Source organism: Pyrus communis, chromosome 16, assembly GCF_963583255.1.
Source record: "Pyrus communis chromosome 16, drPyrComm1.1, whole genome shotgun sequence".
In the NCBI taxonomy this organism is placed as follows: Eukaryota; Viridiplantae; Streptophyta; class Magnoliopsida; order Rosales; family Rosaceae; genus Pyrus; species Pyrus communis.
In genome coordinates this window covers 5,639,149-5,657,684 of record NC_084818.1, presented here as the reverse complement: position 1 = coordinate 5,657,684, position 18,536 = coordinate 5,639,149, and the positions used below count along the sequence as shown (strand labels likewise).

At 41.8% G+C, this 18,536-nt stretch overlaps 4 protein-coding genes across 5 annotated transcripts in view; 3 read left to right on the top strand and 1 right to left on the bottom strand.

The window, feature by feature from the left end:
- Window positions 1-7,427: 7,427 nt before the first annotated feature.
- On the top strand, window positions 7,428-8,564 carry LOC137719635 (glucan endo-1,3-beta-glucosidase 3-like). Its single transcript, XM_068458676.1, has one exon. It carries the CDS (start codon window positions 7,428-7,430, stop codon window positions 8,562-8,564), a length of 1,137 nt encoding a protein of 378 aa, XP_068314777.1.
- Window positions 8,565-10,119: 1,555 nt separating this feature from the next.
- LOC137720259 (L10-interacting MYB domain-containing protein-like) lies at window positions 10,120-12,619 on the top strand. 2 transcript variants are annotated; one of them, XM_068459302.1, is made up of 4 exons: window positions 10,120-10,273; window positions 10,953-11,291; window positions 11,378-11,974; window positions 12,078-12,619. In XM_068459302.1, exons 2-4 carry the CDS (start codon window positions 10,974-10,976, stop codon window positions 12,513-12,515), a joined length of 1,353 nt encoding a protein of 450 aa, XP_068315403.1. In that variant the 5' UTR covers window positions 10,120-10,273; window positions 10,953-10,973; the 3' UTR covers window positions 12,516-12,619. The 2 variants fall into 2 exon arrangements, with proteins under 2 accessions (XP_068315403.1, XP_068315404.1); XM_068459303.1 differs by lacking the exon at window positions 10,120-10,273 and having other exon boundaries at window positions 10,306-11,291.
- A 9-nt stretch (window positions 12,620-12,628) lies between these two features.
- Window positions 12,629-15,020, bottom strand: LOC137720260 (uncharacterized protein At2g39920-like). The gene is made up of 6 exons (XM_068459304.1): window positions 14,898-15,020; window positions 14,502-14,584; window positions 14,209-14,355; window positions 13,487-13,919; window positions 13,204-13,404; window positions 12,629-13,104 (listed from the first exon to the last, which is right to left on the bottom strand). Exons 3-6 carry the CDS (start codon window positions 14,273-14,275, stop codon window positions 12,825-12,827), a joined length of 981 nt encoding a protein of 326 aa, XP_068315405.1. The 5' UTR covers window positions 14,276-14,355; window positions 14,502-14,584; window positions 14,898-15,020; the 3' UTR covers window positions 12,629-12,824.
- Window positions 15,021-16,392: 1,372 nt separating this feature from the next.
- LOC137720534 (sedoheptulose-1,7-bisphosphatase, chloroplastic-like) overlaps window positions 16,393-18,536 on the top strand; it is a 2,391-nt gene continuing 247 nt past the window's right edge. Inside the window, exons 1-8 of the mRNA XM_068459619.1 lie at window positions 16,393-16,760; window positions 16,860-16,979; window positions 17,095-17,280; window positions 17,424-17,505; window positions 17,622-17,843; window positions 17,975-18,075; window positions 18,162-18,233; window positions 18,339-18,536. The exon at window positions 18,339-18,536 is cut by the window's right edge and continues 247 nt beyond it. Of these exons, the coding sequence (XP_068315720.1) occupies window positions 16,650-16,760; window positions 16,860-16,979; window positions 17,095-17,280; window positions 17,424-17,505; window positions 17,622-17,843; window positions 17,975-18,075; window positions 18,162-18,233; window positions 18,339-18,536 (1,092 nt within the window). The 5' untranslated portion in view covers window positions 16,393-16,649. The remainder of the gene's footprint in view (window positions 16,761-16,859; window positions 16,980-17,094; window positions 17,281-17,423; window positions 17,506-17,621; window positions 17,844-17,974; window positions 18,076-18,161; window positions 18,234-18,338) is intronic.

The following is an 18,536-nucleotide window of genomic DNA, read 5'->3' as shown; positions in this document are numbered from 1 at the left end:
TCAAGTCTATCTTAGAGAACACGCAAGCACCTCTCAGCTGATCGAACAAATCATCGATACGAGGCAATGGATAGCGGTTTTTAATCGTCACCCGATTGAGTTGCCTGTAGTCGATGCACAGTCTCAAAGTTCCATCCTTCTTCCTCACAAACAACACTGGAGCACCCCAAGGCGAAGTACTAGGCTGGATAAATCCCTTATCTACTAACTCTTGCAGCTGAACTTTCAATTCCCTTAACTCCGCAGGAGCCATACGATAAGGAGTTAAAGAAATAGGATTGGTACCTGGAATCAACTCAATGGTGAACTCTACGTCTCGATCTGGGGGTAACCCAGGTAAATCCTCAGGAAATACATCAGGGAAGTGTCTGACCACTCTCACATCCTCTATTCTGTTAGTAACAACCTCATCCAGCACCACATGAGCCAGATACCCCTGACAACCCTTAGTTAACAACCTTTTCGCTCGTAGCGCCGAAATAACGCCATATTTCACCCCACTCTGCTCACCCACGAAGGTAACCACAGGTAGTCCAGGTCGGTGAAACGTAACCACTTTTCCATAACAGTCAATGTTGGCACGATAGAAGTGCAACCAATCCGTGCCCAGAATCACATCAAAGTCCACAATATCTAACGGGATAAGATCGGCTGACAAAGCAACACCCTCTACGATCACTGGACACCCCGGGTACACACAATCTACAACGCAACTCTCTCCCCTAGGCATAACCAACTCTAAATCATATCCTAGGGGTGTGGGGCGAGGTTGCGTCGCTTGAGCAAATGTATGAGAAATTACGGAATGTGTAGCTCCACAATCAATTAAGACTCGCCCGACTGTCTCGAAGATCTTGCACTGCTAGTGGCAATCTCCCCCTGCTGATACTGTCCTCCCTGATACCACTGTGAACCACCCGCTGGGGCTGGAGGATACGGCATATAGCCGCCCGAATACTGGGGATAGCCACCCTGGGAATAGGGATCCTGAGGGTACTGATACTGCCCCGGAGCATAAGGGACAGCATCACCCTGATAGTGGTAAGCACCACCTCGACCCGTCTGGCCGTAACTACTAGGACCCTGGATCTGCTGGAGTGGTGCAGGCGGTGGCATAAAGGTCTGCTGTGGTTTCTGCTGCTGCTGACCCTGGGGACAATTTGCCGCTCTATGTCCCACCTGTCCACATGTGAAACAACCGTTGCTACCACGTCTACACTCACCGAAATGTCGGTTGTTACACCTGCGGCAAATAGGGGCTCTGCCTCGCCCACCATCGCCCTGCCTCTGGCCTCTAGCGCCACCAGAAAATCTACCTCCACGACCCTGCCCAGTGGCACTGAAGCCACCACTCGAAGAACTAGAACTAGCTCCACCTCTCTTGAAGCTCTGAGTCTGACGGGCCCCGAGCGATGCCTGACCTTTGCCTTTGTCATCTTTCTTCTGGTTGCCGTCCTTCTCTTCATCAGTATCGCTCGACATATTCTCGGAATCCTCGATCCTCAGTAGTATCTCATAGAAGTCCCGATAAGTCTCGCTGTGGACCGTAGACGCCATAGAACGCCACTTCTTCCTGGTGCCCAGACGGAAAAGACGGAGCATCTCCGCCGGATTACCAGCGACATCAGGGTGATAACGGGACAAGTCCGTAAACTTACGGTAGTACTCATTCGCTGACATCTTCCGCTGTTTCAGTTCGGAAAACTCCTGCTTCTTGCGGTCAATGTACTCAGGGGGTACATATCTTCTCCTAAACAACCCTGTAAACACGTTCCAATCAATCCTCTGATCCGGAGTCAACCTACGAAGCTCCTGCTCCCACCAAGCTGCCGACTCCGTATCCAGAAACCAAGCGGTCGTCTCAACCCACCTCTCCATAGGCAAGTTCCCCTGATTATGTAGCACCCGGAAAGTTTTCTCTATGTGTTCTAGTCAGCGCTCTGCGCTCTCGGGTCCCTCACTGCCCTTAAACTTATCCAACTTCAGATTGTACATCGTCTCCAGAGGAGTCCTCTGGGGAGGGCGCATCACTGCCTGAAGGGCTGTAGCAAAAGCTTCCCCCAACTGAGTAATATCGGGGAACATAGGCTCAGAAGAGCGACGGGGTTCCCGACGAGGCGGCATAGTTCTGACAGAAGACACCAAAGTTATTAGAATACTCACAAGGACACAGGACTGCCAAACCTAGGCTCTGATACCAAACTGACACACCCCGACCGAGATCGGAGCGTGCTGGCCGTCACACAAAGGTGACGTAGCCATGTGCACGTGCGGAAGCTAATAAGTAGTAATATAAAAGTACGAATAAATTAAAAACTAGCATACAAGTACTAAAATGAGTGTTAGTTAGTGAGATACAAATTCAGAGCAGGTCTATAGCAGTCCAATAAAACGACAACAATAGTACGCCCGAAGGCGACCATACGAAGTGGAGTGTCTGTCAGAACGCCGAAAAGCTCACAAGGAAACCACCGCAACGGCTAAGCAACTAGAACCTGGAGGGGCGCAAAACAAAAGCGTGAGTGGGCAAAAACAATTCTTTCTAAAACCATTTACAAAATACTTTCTAACCCCTCGCCGTAAAACCTGTATACTTCCCAGAAAATAAACATATATACGTATGTGTAAACATGCAAAACATGCTCAAAGGTATACTAATCATGCTCAAGGTATGCCATGCCACAATCTCAAAGTGATATGCAAGTGCCCAGGTATAACCATATCAATATCATGTAATCTGGCAGCCGGAGTCACCTAACGTGACCTGTACGGCTGCATCTAGAGCTCAAATCTCAATCTCAATATCTAAACCTGCCCACGAGTCGGAACCACCTAAAGTGGTCTGTACGACAAGCCTGGGTGTAACATATATATACGCTCTAGTGCTACGATCACGTGAAGGCTGTGCGAATAATCGCGGGTCACCTACGAGTCGGAACCACCTATTGTGGTCTGTACGACAGGCCTATGCACCTAGCTTGGATCCAAGCTGAGCGTATGGTGCGGGAGGTGAACAACACGTGAAGGACTGTGTCCTACTCTGGGCGGGAGCACTAACACCGGGGGTGCAGGTTATGAGCTCTCTAAACATCTCTAACCACTAATTAATGCAATCGTTAATTAACGCTTACCTGGCACTTACCTATGCCTCCACAGCACCCACATATAAATGTGTATATGCATGCCACTACTAATAAATGTGATGATGCATAAAAGATAATAATAACATGCATGGCATAAGGCAAATAACCCTTTTTAAATCAATTTCTGGGAATATAAATGTATATAGGTATATACGGAAAACAAAAGCCCACTCACTGGTATGTAGAAGGGTCGTAGCCCCCTTGCCTCGCGTGTGCACGCTCGTCCTCTGGGTACGTGTCACCTAAATGCGAAACAACTATAAAAACGTTAACTTTAAAGCACATAACCCGTTTCTCGTAATAACTTCTCATACGTTGCTCAAAATGGACAAATGAATATACCAACGTGCTCTACACAACCTCAGGATCACAACCATATTTTTAGAAAAATTTTTGGACCCCGCACGCGCCCCCACGCGCCAGCACAGACACGGACCTACGCGCCCCCCACGCGCGGCCACGTGCCAGGCACACTGACGGTGTCAACAGACGCCGTCAGGAATATTCCGTTAAACTGACGGAATATTCCGTCAAATCTAACCGGATACCGTCACTGCCGTTAGGAATATTCCGTCAAACTTGACGGAATATTCCCCTTTCTTCTCCGGCCTACCCTCGCCGGACTCCGGTCGCCGGAAACTGGGAAAAACTTTAAACTTACTAATCTCCTTCGTTTCTCAACCATTTTCTATGATTCTTGGACCAAAAGAAAGCCCTAAACTAGTAGAATCACGTTGGACCACTTTTAAAGGCTAAAAGTTACGAAATCTTACCTGTGCAAACAACCAAAACCGGCCAACTTCGAGTAGGACGATCCCGACGTCCAATTTCGTCCAACGAAGCACTCCGAGGCTCCTTGGGACACCACCAAGCTACCTATGAGCTTAGAAATCCCAAAAACTCAACGTATAAATTTTGCATGAACAGTACATAAATCGGGGCTTGTGAATTCGACGTGAAAACGTTGAGGTTCCTACCTGAAAATGGTATGGTTGTGCTCGCCTCGACCTCACGAGTTGAATGGTGTCCTTAGTTTCCTCGATCTGTCACGGTTTGAGGGGTATGTGTGTTGGTCCGTACGTTTTTAGGAAGAAGAAGAAGGATAGAGGGCTCGGGAAAGAGAGAGAAGACAGAGGGAGAGAGAGAAGGCAGTGTCTGTGTGTGTGTGGGAGTGTGTGAGGTTCCAAACACATGCCACAACACACCAAACAACCCACAACGTGACAAAAACGAACTAGGGGCAATAAAGTAATTTCACACGCGCGTTTTCGATAATTCCGGAACGGGATGTCACAAACTAACACAACCCATTTCGGTTAATTGGGTTGGTCAGTAAAAACACTAAATTGTCCACCCCGAACTACATGAAAGTGATTCAAATGAAATAGCTAGCGTTGGATTGATTCACTAAATGACTCACGATGTAAGTTTTAAGTAAAATCGGGTGATAATTCTCGTTAATAAAATTGATCCAGTACACATTATTATACAGCCTTACTAAGAGCTAAGATCAATGACACGACCATCTATCCTAATCTTGATACATTGTGAAGTCTCAATGTATGAATGCGTTGGATAAAGCTAGGTCCTGATGGAGATGGCACGCGCTTGAACTGCATGCTGGACATTGTTCTCGCCAAAATGATGACCTCTTATTATCTCAAACCACGATAACCATAATTCGGTCCAGTCCAATAACCTTCTCCTTGATTATTGTTTGTTCATTCAAACCCCCGTCCTGTAATTCTCAGATGCACAGGCGTGCAGTTCAAAGCTGCAGCCTGGGGCAAGCACAGAGATGATCCAAACTTAGCAACCATTGGTCCCAGTTTAGGTGCACGAAAAAACGACGGTAAATTAACCATCATGCAGCATATACGCTATAATTTCCCTGCGACTGTCATCGTACAGGCTCAAAGCGATTGAGAATTCAACAATGTAGCCATGCCTTGTAGGCAACCTGATCCATATTTGAAGTCAGTAACGGGAAAGGGAAGCAGTTGGCACATAATTTTGATAGGGCGGCCGTCATGTATCAGTGGTTTCCTGTACTGCTATTCATCCAAATTCCTGCCTAGAGGATTAACGCTGTAAGGTTGTCCAATGATCGTATGTGGAAAGCGTTTAGTCTCGTGTACCGAAGGAGTTTACGTGCAAATGTAAATATGACTCTCGATTATATATAACGTTTCTTGCCAGTATAAATTGGCAGTTAATTAAACATGGTTTGGCTGAGATTTTGACCTTGCTGATCATATGTGCCGGTGTTTAGCAGGTATTTTCTATGTCCCGGTCGAGCAGAATCATCCTCGTTTGAACTCAGGTACCTGAATTCTGCCCATCTTAATCGTCTTCCTCAAATCAAACACCAGCAAAAATAGCTCCTGTGAGAGCAGAGATATATGTTAGCGTGCGTGCAAACCACCTCTGGGGAGGTACCCAAATGAAATGGAACTGGCCTTGTAATTCTCGTGTGATAGTCTGCGTGCGTGAGTGCGTGTGTGAGAATAAGTCAGAGAGGGAGAGACAGAGACCTCCCGCCCACGAGAAGCAACAAAACTTGGCATCTTGGACATGTTTAACATCAAGACCAATAAACCAAGATCCGACACCGATATCGTCGTGGGCATAGGTACGGAGTATATCTCTGCAGAATCAATCCACCATAACTCAGTCATTGCTCGCATAGTGATTAAGGACTAATGACGGAACCAGTTCAACGGAGAAGAAAATTCACCTATTGATTGAAACAAATTTGGCCAAAGTTTGAGATATGACGTACATCTCAGCCGAAGCATGGCGGAAATATCTATTGGATGTACAAACACAGTTTTCAGTTTTAAGAGGAAAGTATTTGGTTCATACCCAGGCTGGTCTAGAGATTTTTGAGGTCCGGGATGACATTAAAAAATATGCCCTCATTTCATATAAAAAAATTATTTGTTCACACGTAAGACATCGATAAAATTATATTTAGAAAAACACATCAAACTCAATAATTTGGAAACACGGAATAACTAACTTATTTTGTATCGAGAGAAGGAAACCAAAAAACTTCGGGCTTACAAGTAAATAGATTATGAGTTTTGTTTTCCATCTGAACTTTTAAAGTGTTTTTGTATAAATCGTGAGGTATTTTTTATTATTTACTAACCTCGTCAATATAAGATTAAAAAAATAAAAATGTTTTCGAGTGGTTAAGGATATGTATAAATGAACACTAAATTAAACATTTTGATGACACGTAATATTCTCTGCAAATTTAGTCTACGCGTTACTCTTTGTTGAAGATTAGACTTAAATTGGAACGGATATTTAAAAATAGCAACCCACATAGCTACTAGCTAGTAAATAAATTAACAACCAAACAAAAATTTGTAAAAATTGAAAAAAATAAACATGCACATAGCATTTTGAACTCAGAACCTCTCGTTAATTTTAAACAACAAAAACCATTGCTTTTAATTAAACTTCTTGATCTTTTAGCTAAATTTTATAAGTTTATACTGTTATGAAAAGAAATTTGTAAAAATTGGAATGTAAATAAGCACACATGATGTTTTGAACTTAAGACATTCTCATTAAGTTTAAACAACAAAACCACAAGTTCTAATTAAATTTTTTTGTCACTAAACCAAATTTTATAAATTTCACTAAACGAAATTTTATAAATTTATACTCTTATAAAAACATATATAAATATACCGTCCTAATAATTTTGGTGCTTCCAATTTTTTTAAGCCCCAGACGATCGTCCTGCTAACATTGGATCTGGGCCGGGCCTGTTCATACCGTTTTCCCACTTCACCTGAATCATGACGTAAGTAATTTATGTAAGCTCAACAGAAGGTGGACAAAATGCAATAGATTTTGAAGAAATTAAGGTTCAAATATACATAGAAAATAATTTGACTTGAAAATATGTTTTTAATAAGTGTTTTAGGAATTAAATCAATGTTTTTTGATTCTGGGCTTGGGCTGAGCGTTTAAAATAAACCCAGCAGCATTTAGCCGCCCGAATTACGTGTGAGTGTGACACTATCCGGCTAACAGCCTACTCTCAACTAAACAATACCCGGTGCGCACTACGCACCCACCTCAAACTCCAGTTCCCGCGCCAAAACTCCTCTGCTCGAACAGCTCTAACAAACTAACAACCACCGGCTTCCACATCACGCCTTCCTCACTCCCTCCCTCTCTCTCTCTCTCTCTCTCTCTCTCTCTCTCTCTCTCTTCATTTTCAAACCCCACGAAAACTCCCTCCAAAGAAAGCCCCAAGAAGCCATGGCGGCGTGCTTCTTTCTCTCCATCGCCGCCATCCTCTTCACCCTCTCTCTCCTCCCCGGAAGCACCTCGCTTTCCACCACCGTCGGTTCCACCTACTCCTTCAGCACCGCCGCAACCTACGCCACCCCTCCCGCCGTCGACCGCGTTGCCCACGCCATCTCCTCCCTCGGCCTCTCCGCGCTACGACTCGACGCCTCCGACCCCGCCATGGTCCGCGCCTTCCTCTACTCCAACACCTCCCTCCTCCTCACCATCCCCAACCAGCTTGTCCCGCCCCTCGCAGAAAACCGCTCCAACGCCCTCCGCTGGCTCTACATCCACGTCATCCCCTTCTACCCCCGCACCAAAATTTCCACCATCTCCGTCGGCAACGACCTCCTCGAGTCCTCCCCGAACTTCTCCACCTTCCTCCTTCCCGCCATTCGCAACGTTCAACTCTCCCTCAAAGACCTCGGCATCCATAAGATCTCCGTCTCCACCACCTTCTCCTTCATCAACGTCATCACCACGGCGTTCCCGCCTTCCAATGCCCAGTTCCAAGAACCGGCCGTCGACACCGTCATCAGGCCCCTCCTCCAGTTCCTCCGCGACACCAATTCCTCGTTCTTGATCAACCTCTACCCCTACAACCTCTACAAGATGCGCAGCGAGATCCCGATCGGGTTTCCCCTGTTTCAGGAGCACCCATTCGGATTCCGAGACGACCTCACCACCGGCGTCCGGTACCGGAACCTCTTCGACATGATGGTCGACGCCGTCATCAGCGCCATGGCGGTCGCAGGATACGAGAACATTCCGGTGATTGTGACCGAGACTGGGTGGCCCAGCTTCAGCACCGACCCGGCCGAAATCGACGCCAACCCGGTTTACGCCGAGATGTACATCAAGGGGCTTTTGTGTCATTTGAGGTCCGGAAAGGGAACGCCGCTGAGGAAAGAAGGGGTTGCCGAGACGTACATTTACGAGCTGCTCGACAAGCAAGTGAAGCAGGGGCGCAATTGGGGGATTCTTTACCCAAATTTGACCAGCAAGTACAAGGAGATTCAGTATTCTGGGTCCGATTGCGGAGGTTTCTTTGATATCTTGATCATGGCGGTTGGGCAACTCTTGGTGTTTGCATTACTTGCCTGGTAATGTTGCTTTTCCGATTCAGTTGCTTAATTTCATTACTGGGTAGCTCGATTTGTTGATTCTTGGAAGGTTCTTAGAGATCTTTGATTAGCACAGTGGACTGTGAATTGGGTTCAATTACTTGCTTTGATTAGCAGGTGACTGGCACAGTTTTCGATTCATGGAGGTCGTGTTGCTAATTACTTAATTGGGTATATGAAGAAACTGCTGTTGATTACTTAACTGGTAATTTTGATTCTTGGAGATGGTCTTGGGGATTCAATTTGTTCAGTTTGGATTGCTGCTCAAGGAATGACTGTTTTTGTAAAAATTGAAAGTTAGCATCTTGCTCAATGTTTAATTGATGATTTGTTGTTCTTTTGAGATCATTGGATTCTGCGGATGCAATTAGTTTCTGCAGATTGAATTGGATTGGGAATTTGGGGTTGAATTGAAATTTTAATTACCCTTCTCTAGTAGTAGGTAAATGAATAGACGAATAGCATCCCGTAAAGTTTACCTTTTTACCGCCTAATTTGGAAGTAGAAGTAGAGGAAGCATACATTTTTACCGCCCAATGTGGTAGTTGAAGTGGTAGGAATTTCATTTTACTGACCAAAATTAATTTCGTTTATCACTGAAATTTTCTGTGTTCATAACTCCCAAATAAATTTTCTCATACAAGCTTAATTAGGGTTAAGTTGTGACCCTAATTTGTTCAGTTTTGATCCCGTAATTCCATAGTAAGGGTCTCATTGGTTGTGTTCGGGATTATTCATTTACATGAAAGTCGTTCATGTCAACGCACTTTGAAAAATAAGAAAAACACACCATTTTTTACCTCTAAACTCTCTTATGTAATCATGAGTATTATTTTCGCTTAATTTATTCAATTCGATGTAAAAAATAAAAAGTGCGAGAGACTAATAAAAACCAATAAGATGCAAAAGAATATAAAAATAATGACACGATAATACAATTACTCATTTTATTCATAAAAAAGGTTTTTGTTTTTGGTTTTTTTATTTTTTTATAAATATTAGAGGTATTTTAACATCACTTGTATGTGAGACTTTAATAAAAAATAGTAAAATTTGGATATGTGAAATTACATTATTGTCCATCATTTTTTTTTTTTGTGTGATAGAAAACTAATTTGTTTTTTCATCATTTTTTTGGTTGACAAATAGAGTTTTATTAATTAGTAGAAATGAATAGAATTATCATTTTGTTTTTTTGTTTGGAAACTGGAGTTATCATTTTGTTAGTACAATATAATTGAAAACGAAAATGATGTTTTAAATTAATGATTACAATATATTATAAATATAAATTTCGAATTGCTAAACCTAATCCACACCCAACCCAAATCAAGAAAATAAAGCTAATTTCACCTTTTAAAATATTAGAAAAGGTGAACAAATTGGACCTCCAAAAATCCAAAGAAGATGATGATATCATTTCGAGAGCTTAAAAAAAAAAAAAAAAAAAAGGCTATCAGAAATGGGCATGGTGGACCTATTACAAAACCCAAAAAGAATAATAAAAATTCGGATTGTGCGCCGTCGTTTTCACGTTTCAGAAACACTCAGAGAGAGAGAGAGAGAGAGAGAGAGAGAGAGAGAGTCTTCTGCTTTTTCGTCGTCGTCGTCTTCTTCTTGTGGAAGGTAAAGGGTAAAGGGTATGGTGTAAAACTGCAAAAAAAAGGAATTCCGGCCCTCTTTAAATCCCAGGTATGAATTCCGGCCCTCTTTCTATCTCGTTGCAATTTTTTATTATTTTGTTTTAGCATGCAATCGCTAACGCATTGTAGATTCACGGAGATTGTTTCAAATGCCAATTTTGTCACTTCAATTAAGCTTTTCTGTATGAACACTCTAATTGCATCATATGGGTTTTTATTTATTTGTTTTCTGCTTATTTTTTGCATTTAACTATATAAAGTTGGAGACTTGAATTATGAAACTAATCCTTATACTCAATCCTTATACCCATTAAGGTTATCAACAATAAATCAACTGCAAATTATGTAGTTTTTGGCAAAAAAAGGTTGCTCTTTATTTGGACTGCAAAATAATTTGAAGAAAATTGATGGGGTTTTTCATAATTACAATGCTGCTTTGATGTTGAAGTTTGCCCAAATTATCCAGCTCATCTGGAAGCGTTTTTAAAATGACTGCAAACGCTTTTGGAATCAATCCGTAATGAAAATGCAAGTGAATCCTGGAAAAGCACTTGAAGTGCTTCATGCAAGAAGCACATCATCAAAAGTGCTTTCAGTCATTTTAAAAGCACTTCCATACAAACCCTTCATTTCCTTTTTCTCATGTTAAATACATTGGGTTTTTAACTTTTTGTTTTGAGGTAACGAACTTCGCATTGTATCGTGTTCATGCCTATGAAAAATGTCAGAGAAATTGGAATTGATAAAGGATGTATAGCTCAACAAGATCAAAAGCTACCTGGACTCCGGGGCACCGGAAGGTATTCTTTGATCTTTGTCTAGAAGAGATGGACAAAGGGAATAAGCCGGGTACACACTTTACTAAGGTGGGTTGGAGGAATCTCATCCAAGGGTTCTACGAGCAGACGGGTTTAAGGTACACCAAGAAGCAAATGAAAAATCATTGGGATTTCACCAAGAAGCAATGGAAAGTTTGGGTTAAGCTCATCGACGAGAGTAGTATGAAGTGGGATCCTACGACCAATCAATTTGGTGCTAGTGCAGAAGAATGGGCTAACTACATACAGGTAGTGCTAATGTTATGCATTCGAAGAACGATGCTATAGAGGTTTTTCGTGATTTCAGATTTGTAATTGCGAGTGCTTTGTCTCAGGTGAACCCCGAAGCTGCACAGTTTCAGCATAAGGAAATCCCGTGCCCTGACCTATTGGAAATCCTTTTTGTTGGCACTACGGATTCTGGGGACATGGAACCTTGTGATTCTCAGAGGAGGCAAAGCAATAGCTCAGACAACTCCTTTCTGCACTCAGAAGAACAAGATTTGGTTACTGTGGAGCTGGGAGAGGAGCATATTTCAAACGCTGTTCCATTGAGGAGTTACGTGGCTCAATCTGAACACCGTCTAACAACTGCAAGTGAGCAGAGCATATCTAGCTCATCCCATTCAAAGGCAAAGGCCATTTGGTCGCCTGCATCCCACGGTGTATTTATTGATCTCTGTCTAGAAGAGACATTGAAAGGGAACAAACCTGGGACACATTTTACCAGGGACGCTTGGAGGACTATTGTTGAATCATTTAACCAAAAAACTGGCCTTATGTATGACAGGTTGCAGTTGAAGAATCATTGGGATGTCACCAAGGAACAATGGAGAAACTGGTGTAAGCTAATTGGCACAACTAGTATGGGTTGGAATCCGAACACCAGACGATTTGGAGCAAATGATGAAGATTGGGCCAGTTACTTAGAGGTATGGTATACAACTGCCAGTAACTATTTCTACAAAGTTGGAAACTAGGAAGATTATGAATGATTTCAGGTTCTTAAATCATGTTGGTTTTGTTTTGTTACAGACTGACCCTGAAGCTGCTTCATTCCGCTTTAAGGAACCTCAATGCGCCGACAAACTGGAAATCATATTTGACGGAACAATAGATACCGGAGAGACAGAGCCTCATGCTAAGCGTAGGAAGTACAACGATAACTTGAGTACATCCGTTTTGCATATAGAAGAAGATGGAGGCATAGCGAATCAAGAGGAGAACAACGTTGAGCAACTGGATGCCGTAACATTTGCTCTTGCACAAGGCAAACCCACTTATAGCATCGGGGAGTGCATCAACTGTCTTGATGCCATGGAGGAAGTAGAACAAGGAAGTGATCTCTATTTGTTTGCATTAGATGTATTCCTGAAAAAGGAATACAGGGAAATATTTCTTCAACTGAAGAGGCCTAGTGTAAGAATTGCTTGGTTGCAGCGGCTGCAATCCGTCGGCCCGCCTTTGTTCTAGGATGTTTCTTGTCTCTTGGATTTCACTTGTTCTTTGAAAGGTAGTTGATTTTTTTCATCATTTGCGGGTGTTTTTTCATCGTCACTCGATTAAGTGCACATATTTAGGCAAACTTAAGCAACACATGAAGAGCGATTACCAATAATTATACTGAAACTTTTTTACAAGAGAATACTCAGAGCAGAACTGAGGCTATTTACATGGCTGCGGAAAGTTCAGATCAGTATGGACTGCAAATATCTATGGTGCCAACATGGAAAAACATCTATTTTGGTGTATGTGTACAAGCGATATTCTACTTACACTAGTCTAAACGGCAAAGGAATTTAAACTCGGGTGTATACGGGAGAGCACATTTGCTCTAGCAAATGTGGCGACGCCCACGTCTGTATGTATGCCCTCATTTTGATGTGAAAAATTGTAATAAATTGGGTTAGGAAGCTTGAAAATCCGCTCGCCTGAAAATGGACTTCTTAGAGCATCCATGTGACTGCTTATGGAGGCTATAACGCGGAAGCCTTCTCTCTGCATCGCACCCCTTCGTTTCGAGAAGTAGTCATGGCGCTCCATACGCAATTCATCTTCCGATCTGCCGAAAACAGAACTACCAATCAGAACTCAGAAACCTCCAACTAATTTTACCCAAAAGACTACAGAAAGAAAGGGGCATTTGCATAGTAACAAATACCTCATAATTAATGAAGACCAAGCTCTATATCCTGCAGATATAAGATCCTCTATGGAAGAATTTCGCTCTGCCTCCGGTTTTCTTGAGAGCAGAATCAAAGGCCAACCACCAGCATGAAGTTCCATATATAATCTCAGAATAAACATCTGCTTCAGATGCTTTGCCTCTTCCACAAAATCACTACCACCATACGGATCATATCTGTGCACAAGGAAATGGATAGCTTGAAAGACGGAACTGTGTAAGAACAAATGCTTCAAGGACTAAAAGGAGATTAAATTACCGGTGCAGTCTATGATTTGGAGAAAGAATGTCATCTATGTCGATCAAGACCACGTCCAGACCATCGTGTGTTGGGGAAATGCCGCTGAAATAATCCTGAATCATCGACACGGTAGAATTCAAGTCTCTTGCGTATTGACCTTCTTTAATGTACTGAAGGGCAACAACCCTGCACATTGAAGGGAAGCGATCTGCTTCAACGGCGTTGAGTTCCATATGCAGAGAGAAGATCTGGCAGTGATTGTAATCGAAACTCAGTTTCTGAGTCTCAACGACTCCATGACTCTTACTTTCGCAAGACTGCAGCATTATAGTCAGTGCAATCAGCAAGGTGATCAATAAGACCCCAACAGTTACGAGTGCACCAATGAAGATTGCCGTAGCAAAAGACGACATGTAGAACCCCGTCTCCATGGCATAACTGCTTGCCCTCTCTGTGTCCATGAAATGGAACAGTATCAATAGTTGATTAATTAAAAGATCAACATGCTTCTGATTATATGAACGAAGGCCTCGGGGCTTGTTTGGTGCCTAGGGTTGGATTGAATAACACGTATGTCATACGTTTCTTCCTTCAACATACACCAAATCTATAGATCTTAAACACCAAACGAGGCCTAAAGGTATTAACATTTCACTGGCCTACCACCTAACAAAAGCACTTGTAAAAAAACGCTTATGAGCAGGAACGCTTCCTACTATCTGAAGAATGTTATCACATACCTGAACCTCCACCCGAAAGACTCTGGGCGGAGTACTCGCGCTCCATATGACGTCCATAGGCAGACATGGTTAAAATCCAAGACAAATCACCAGCTCAATTATTCTGCAGAACAACACCAGGTCCCCTCCTGTTCACAGAAGGATCAGCTGCAACCAACAAAAGTGACATTAAGCAACATGACAACGCAACAGCCACCATAACCACTTCTCAGATTCTCAAATTATTCGAGGAAAACACCGCGAAAAATGATAAATTTACAAAAGAAACCTCATTCTCTGAATCTGATACTTACAGTTTTTCAGATGCACCCCTTAAAGCCAGCAGCTTGTTCATTGTTCAGTTGAATTTCATCATATTCCGGAATCCACCATTCAACTATATCCAGTTAGACCAAATCCAATAACAACATCAATTTCATGAAAAAATACATTAATAAATATATATAAAAAAGCATGAGTTGCGTCGGGAGTTGGGACAAGAGAGACCATCTGCCGATTTGCAGATCATTTGACCAATCCAATATTTTTTTCATTATTTTCCACAATATTATTTTCCAATATTATTTTCATCATTTAACAACATCAAGGAAACCGATAATACAAGTTGACAACCCTAATCAGATGATATTTAACTAAATAACTGAAGCTACAGGGGGGGGGGGAGAGAGAGAGAGAGATATATAGAATACTTGAGAGAGAGAAACATTGGATTGGAGAGATTGTGTGACAAGGCAGCTCTCTCTTTCTCTGTCATGTTCCTGGAGATGGGGGAGAAAGACTTGAAGAAGTTTCCCTTCTTAAAAATTAGCAATCATTATGATTTTACTGTTTTACAGGTCCCATGAACCAGAGGGTACTTGTCAAAGAAAGAAACACTCCACTAGGTACACTTTTGTGCTGTAAGATCAATTATAATTTGCTATCGAATTCAAACTTATCGTATAAGTTGAACTTTTCACTTATAAGTTGCAAGTGAAAATGATAATATTAGACCATATTTAATTAGTGTAGTTTTTCTGTTCATTGACACTTTTGCCACAAACACCACGGTCTAGTGTGTGTATATATATATTTTCCATTTACTTGTTACTTTGTTAGTGAGAGATATCATGTTTCACTCTCATATGTGGCGAGTTTATTACCTAATTATAGTTGACTAGATCTCATCTTCTCATATTTGATATATACCACCATTCAAATGTTAGAATTCAAATTTGAGTTTTGAGTCCTCTCAGACTCTGGACTGGTGGACTGCCACGTCAGAGCCACCAACTGGTTCCCTTCTTCGGAAAAATGAAAAAATTGAATTTTGAGTATAAGATTTCTTATTTACAAATAAAGAAAAATATTATGGGAACGTAATGTTAAATGGCAAGTCTAAATCCTTGAATTGAATAATGAAAAAGTTATATTTTGTGTTTTACTATATATGACTTTTGTTGGCGAGGATGGTTTGAGAAATCATAATCTTCTGAGGTTGTGGGCCAGTTAAGTAGAATTTGCTACCAAACCGACTCTTAAATTAATTAATCTTAATTAATGGTTTTAGTTCCATAATTATCATTAAAAAGATGCATTTGCATTTGCTATTGCAATTTGGAAAACCTATTGGCTACATTATTGTATAAATGCCAACTGTCAGACATGTCCAGCCATCCCTACAGCATCATCCAGTACTATATTACACAGATCAGAATGAACTATATATAATATTCTTGTCTTGACATTTGTCGCGATTCGACAGGCTACCAAAAAATTGAGCCATGTAATATTTGATTCTCTTATCAGCCACAATAAGCACTTTTCCTGTGAGCACTTAAATTTTGAAGGTAGGAGATAGATAACTCAAGAAGAAAAGTTATCAATTTGAAAGTGGTTTGTAGCTTATGTGGTTAAGAGTTTTCGTTCTTACATTCAAGCGTGTTCAAATTTCCTCTAGTAATTTAGATGAACTTAGTATAGATTTATCTTATCTTTTGTGAAAATAAAAAAATTATCCATATCAATTCTCCCAAAATGAAAGATTTCGCACGAATAAATTTTCTTCATATCTAATCGTCTTCTAATCTATTTTAAATGAGACATTGTTCTCCTCTACTTTCAAAAATACCTAATTTCGAGGACTATCCTTTTACATTCAATCCTCAATACCAATTGAGGCCTAAAGGTCCTTTGGTCAATACAAACGACCGGGAATAATACGTAAGCAGAACCGAAGGCGGTTGGGCACACACAAACTTACAAACAGTGGGTTATGATATCTCTTGGGAGGAGCAGGGCAGATAGCAGAGCCACAGAACACTTTGTCAGCACATCTACTGGTCGGCCTCCACGTGTCGAAACGCCGTTTCCCGCCTTATCTAGTATCCCCCAACAAGACAGTATACTACTGAAAATTGTTGATCAGAATATCAATCTCTGGAGTAGTATTTTCCAAAAGCATGGAGGCCACCATAGCTTGCTGCTCATCCGCCAGGGCGCTCCTGCCGGCTACCGGCGTTTCAACTCACCAGCATTCCACTTCAGTTGTGGCTCCATCTTTCAGCTCCAAGGTTATTAGTATTTCATTTCAATTTTATGCATGAGTCATCACATAAAACTTATTGTGAGTATCATCACACGGTGTAATTGGAGCTTCCTTGTGACTGCAGGGCCTAAAATCAAGCTCCCTCTTCGGAGAATCACTACGACAAGTTCCACGATCATCGCTCAAGTTTTCTAGAACAAAACAGTCCTCCCATGTGACCAAGTGTGAGATCGGCGATAGCCTGGTGAGTTACACAAAAGAACAACTTTTGTTCAACGTAACAATAGTTTGGAAAATGAAAGTTCGTCTAAGCAACATTGAAAATGTAAATTTTGTGAAAATATTTATTGCCACTGTAGGAGGAGTTTCTTGCAAAGGCAACCCCGGATAAGGGACTGATCAGGTTGCTGTTAAGCATGGGAGAAGCATTGAGGACTATATCCTTCAAGGTCAGAACAGCTTCTTGTGGAGGAACAGCCTGCATTAATTCTTTCGGGGATGAGCAGCTCGCCGTGGATATGCTTGCTGACAAGCTTTTGTTCGAGGTAACGGAAAGATAAGTTTCGGTTGTGCTTGAATGTCCTGATGAAACTTGAAAGTCATTCTTCCTCAAATGCATCGGAATACAGGACTTGTATATTTTCAGGATCAACAATGAAATTAATGCCTGTTACATTTGATGCCTTAGGCCTTAAGTTACTCGCACGTCTGCAAATACGCTTGCTCTGAAGAGGTTCCAGAACTCCAAGACATGGGAGGCCCAGTTGAAGGTCAGCAAGTCCTATCTTGAATTGCTGTCTGATCTTAAAATTTGTTTATTTCTTGTCACGGAGGATGAGATGATCAAAAGGGTTAGCCTAATTATCGAATTTTGCAATACGAGCAGGTGGATTTAGTGTTGCTTTTGATCCGCTTGATGGCTCCAGCATTGTCGACACAAACTTCACAGTAGGGACAATCTTTGGTGTGTGGCCAGGGGATAAGTTAACTGGGGTAACAGGAAGAGACCAAGTTGCTGCAGCCATGGGGATTTACGGTCCTAGAACTACATATGTTCTTGCTATCAAGGGCTTCCCCGGAACCCACGAATTTCTTCTTCTTGATGAAGGTAACATTGTAACAATAATTTAATTATTTAAACCTCCCATGTTCCCAAAAAAGAAAAAATGTTCATCAAAAGTATGAGGTGCTGAATCCTGCTGGCCATAAATCGATATCTCACGTGAATTTCTTGGTCAGGAAAGTGGCAACACGTCAAAGAAACAACAGAGATTGGTGAAGGAAAAATGTTTTCGCCCGGGAATTTGAGAGCCACATTTGACAATCCGGACTATGACAAGGTTTAAAGAGCAATATTATTTCATTACTGCACACTAATCAGTAATTTCATTAATTTTTTGTCAATTTTTTTTTTGTTTATCAACAGTTGATCAGCTACTACGTAAAAGAGAAGTACACTTTGAGATACACCGGAGGAATGGTGCCGGATGTCAATCAGGTCGTCTCGACTTCCTCTCAATCAAACACACAGATAACTGCTAATTTGTGTTTGGTAATTAGCACTCTTAAAAGGTTCACCAATTTATGGTTTCTTTGTGTGCAGATAATTGTGAAAGAGAAAGGGGTTTTCACAAACGTGATATCTCCAACGACGAAAGCCAAGCTGAGGCTTTTATTTGAGGTAGCTCCATTAGGGTTGTTGATTGAGAATGCTGGAGGTTATAGTAGTGATGGTCAGCAGTCTGTGCTAGACAAGGTCGTTGTTAACCTCGACGAGAGAACTCAGGTTGCTTATGGATCA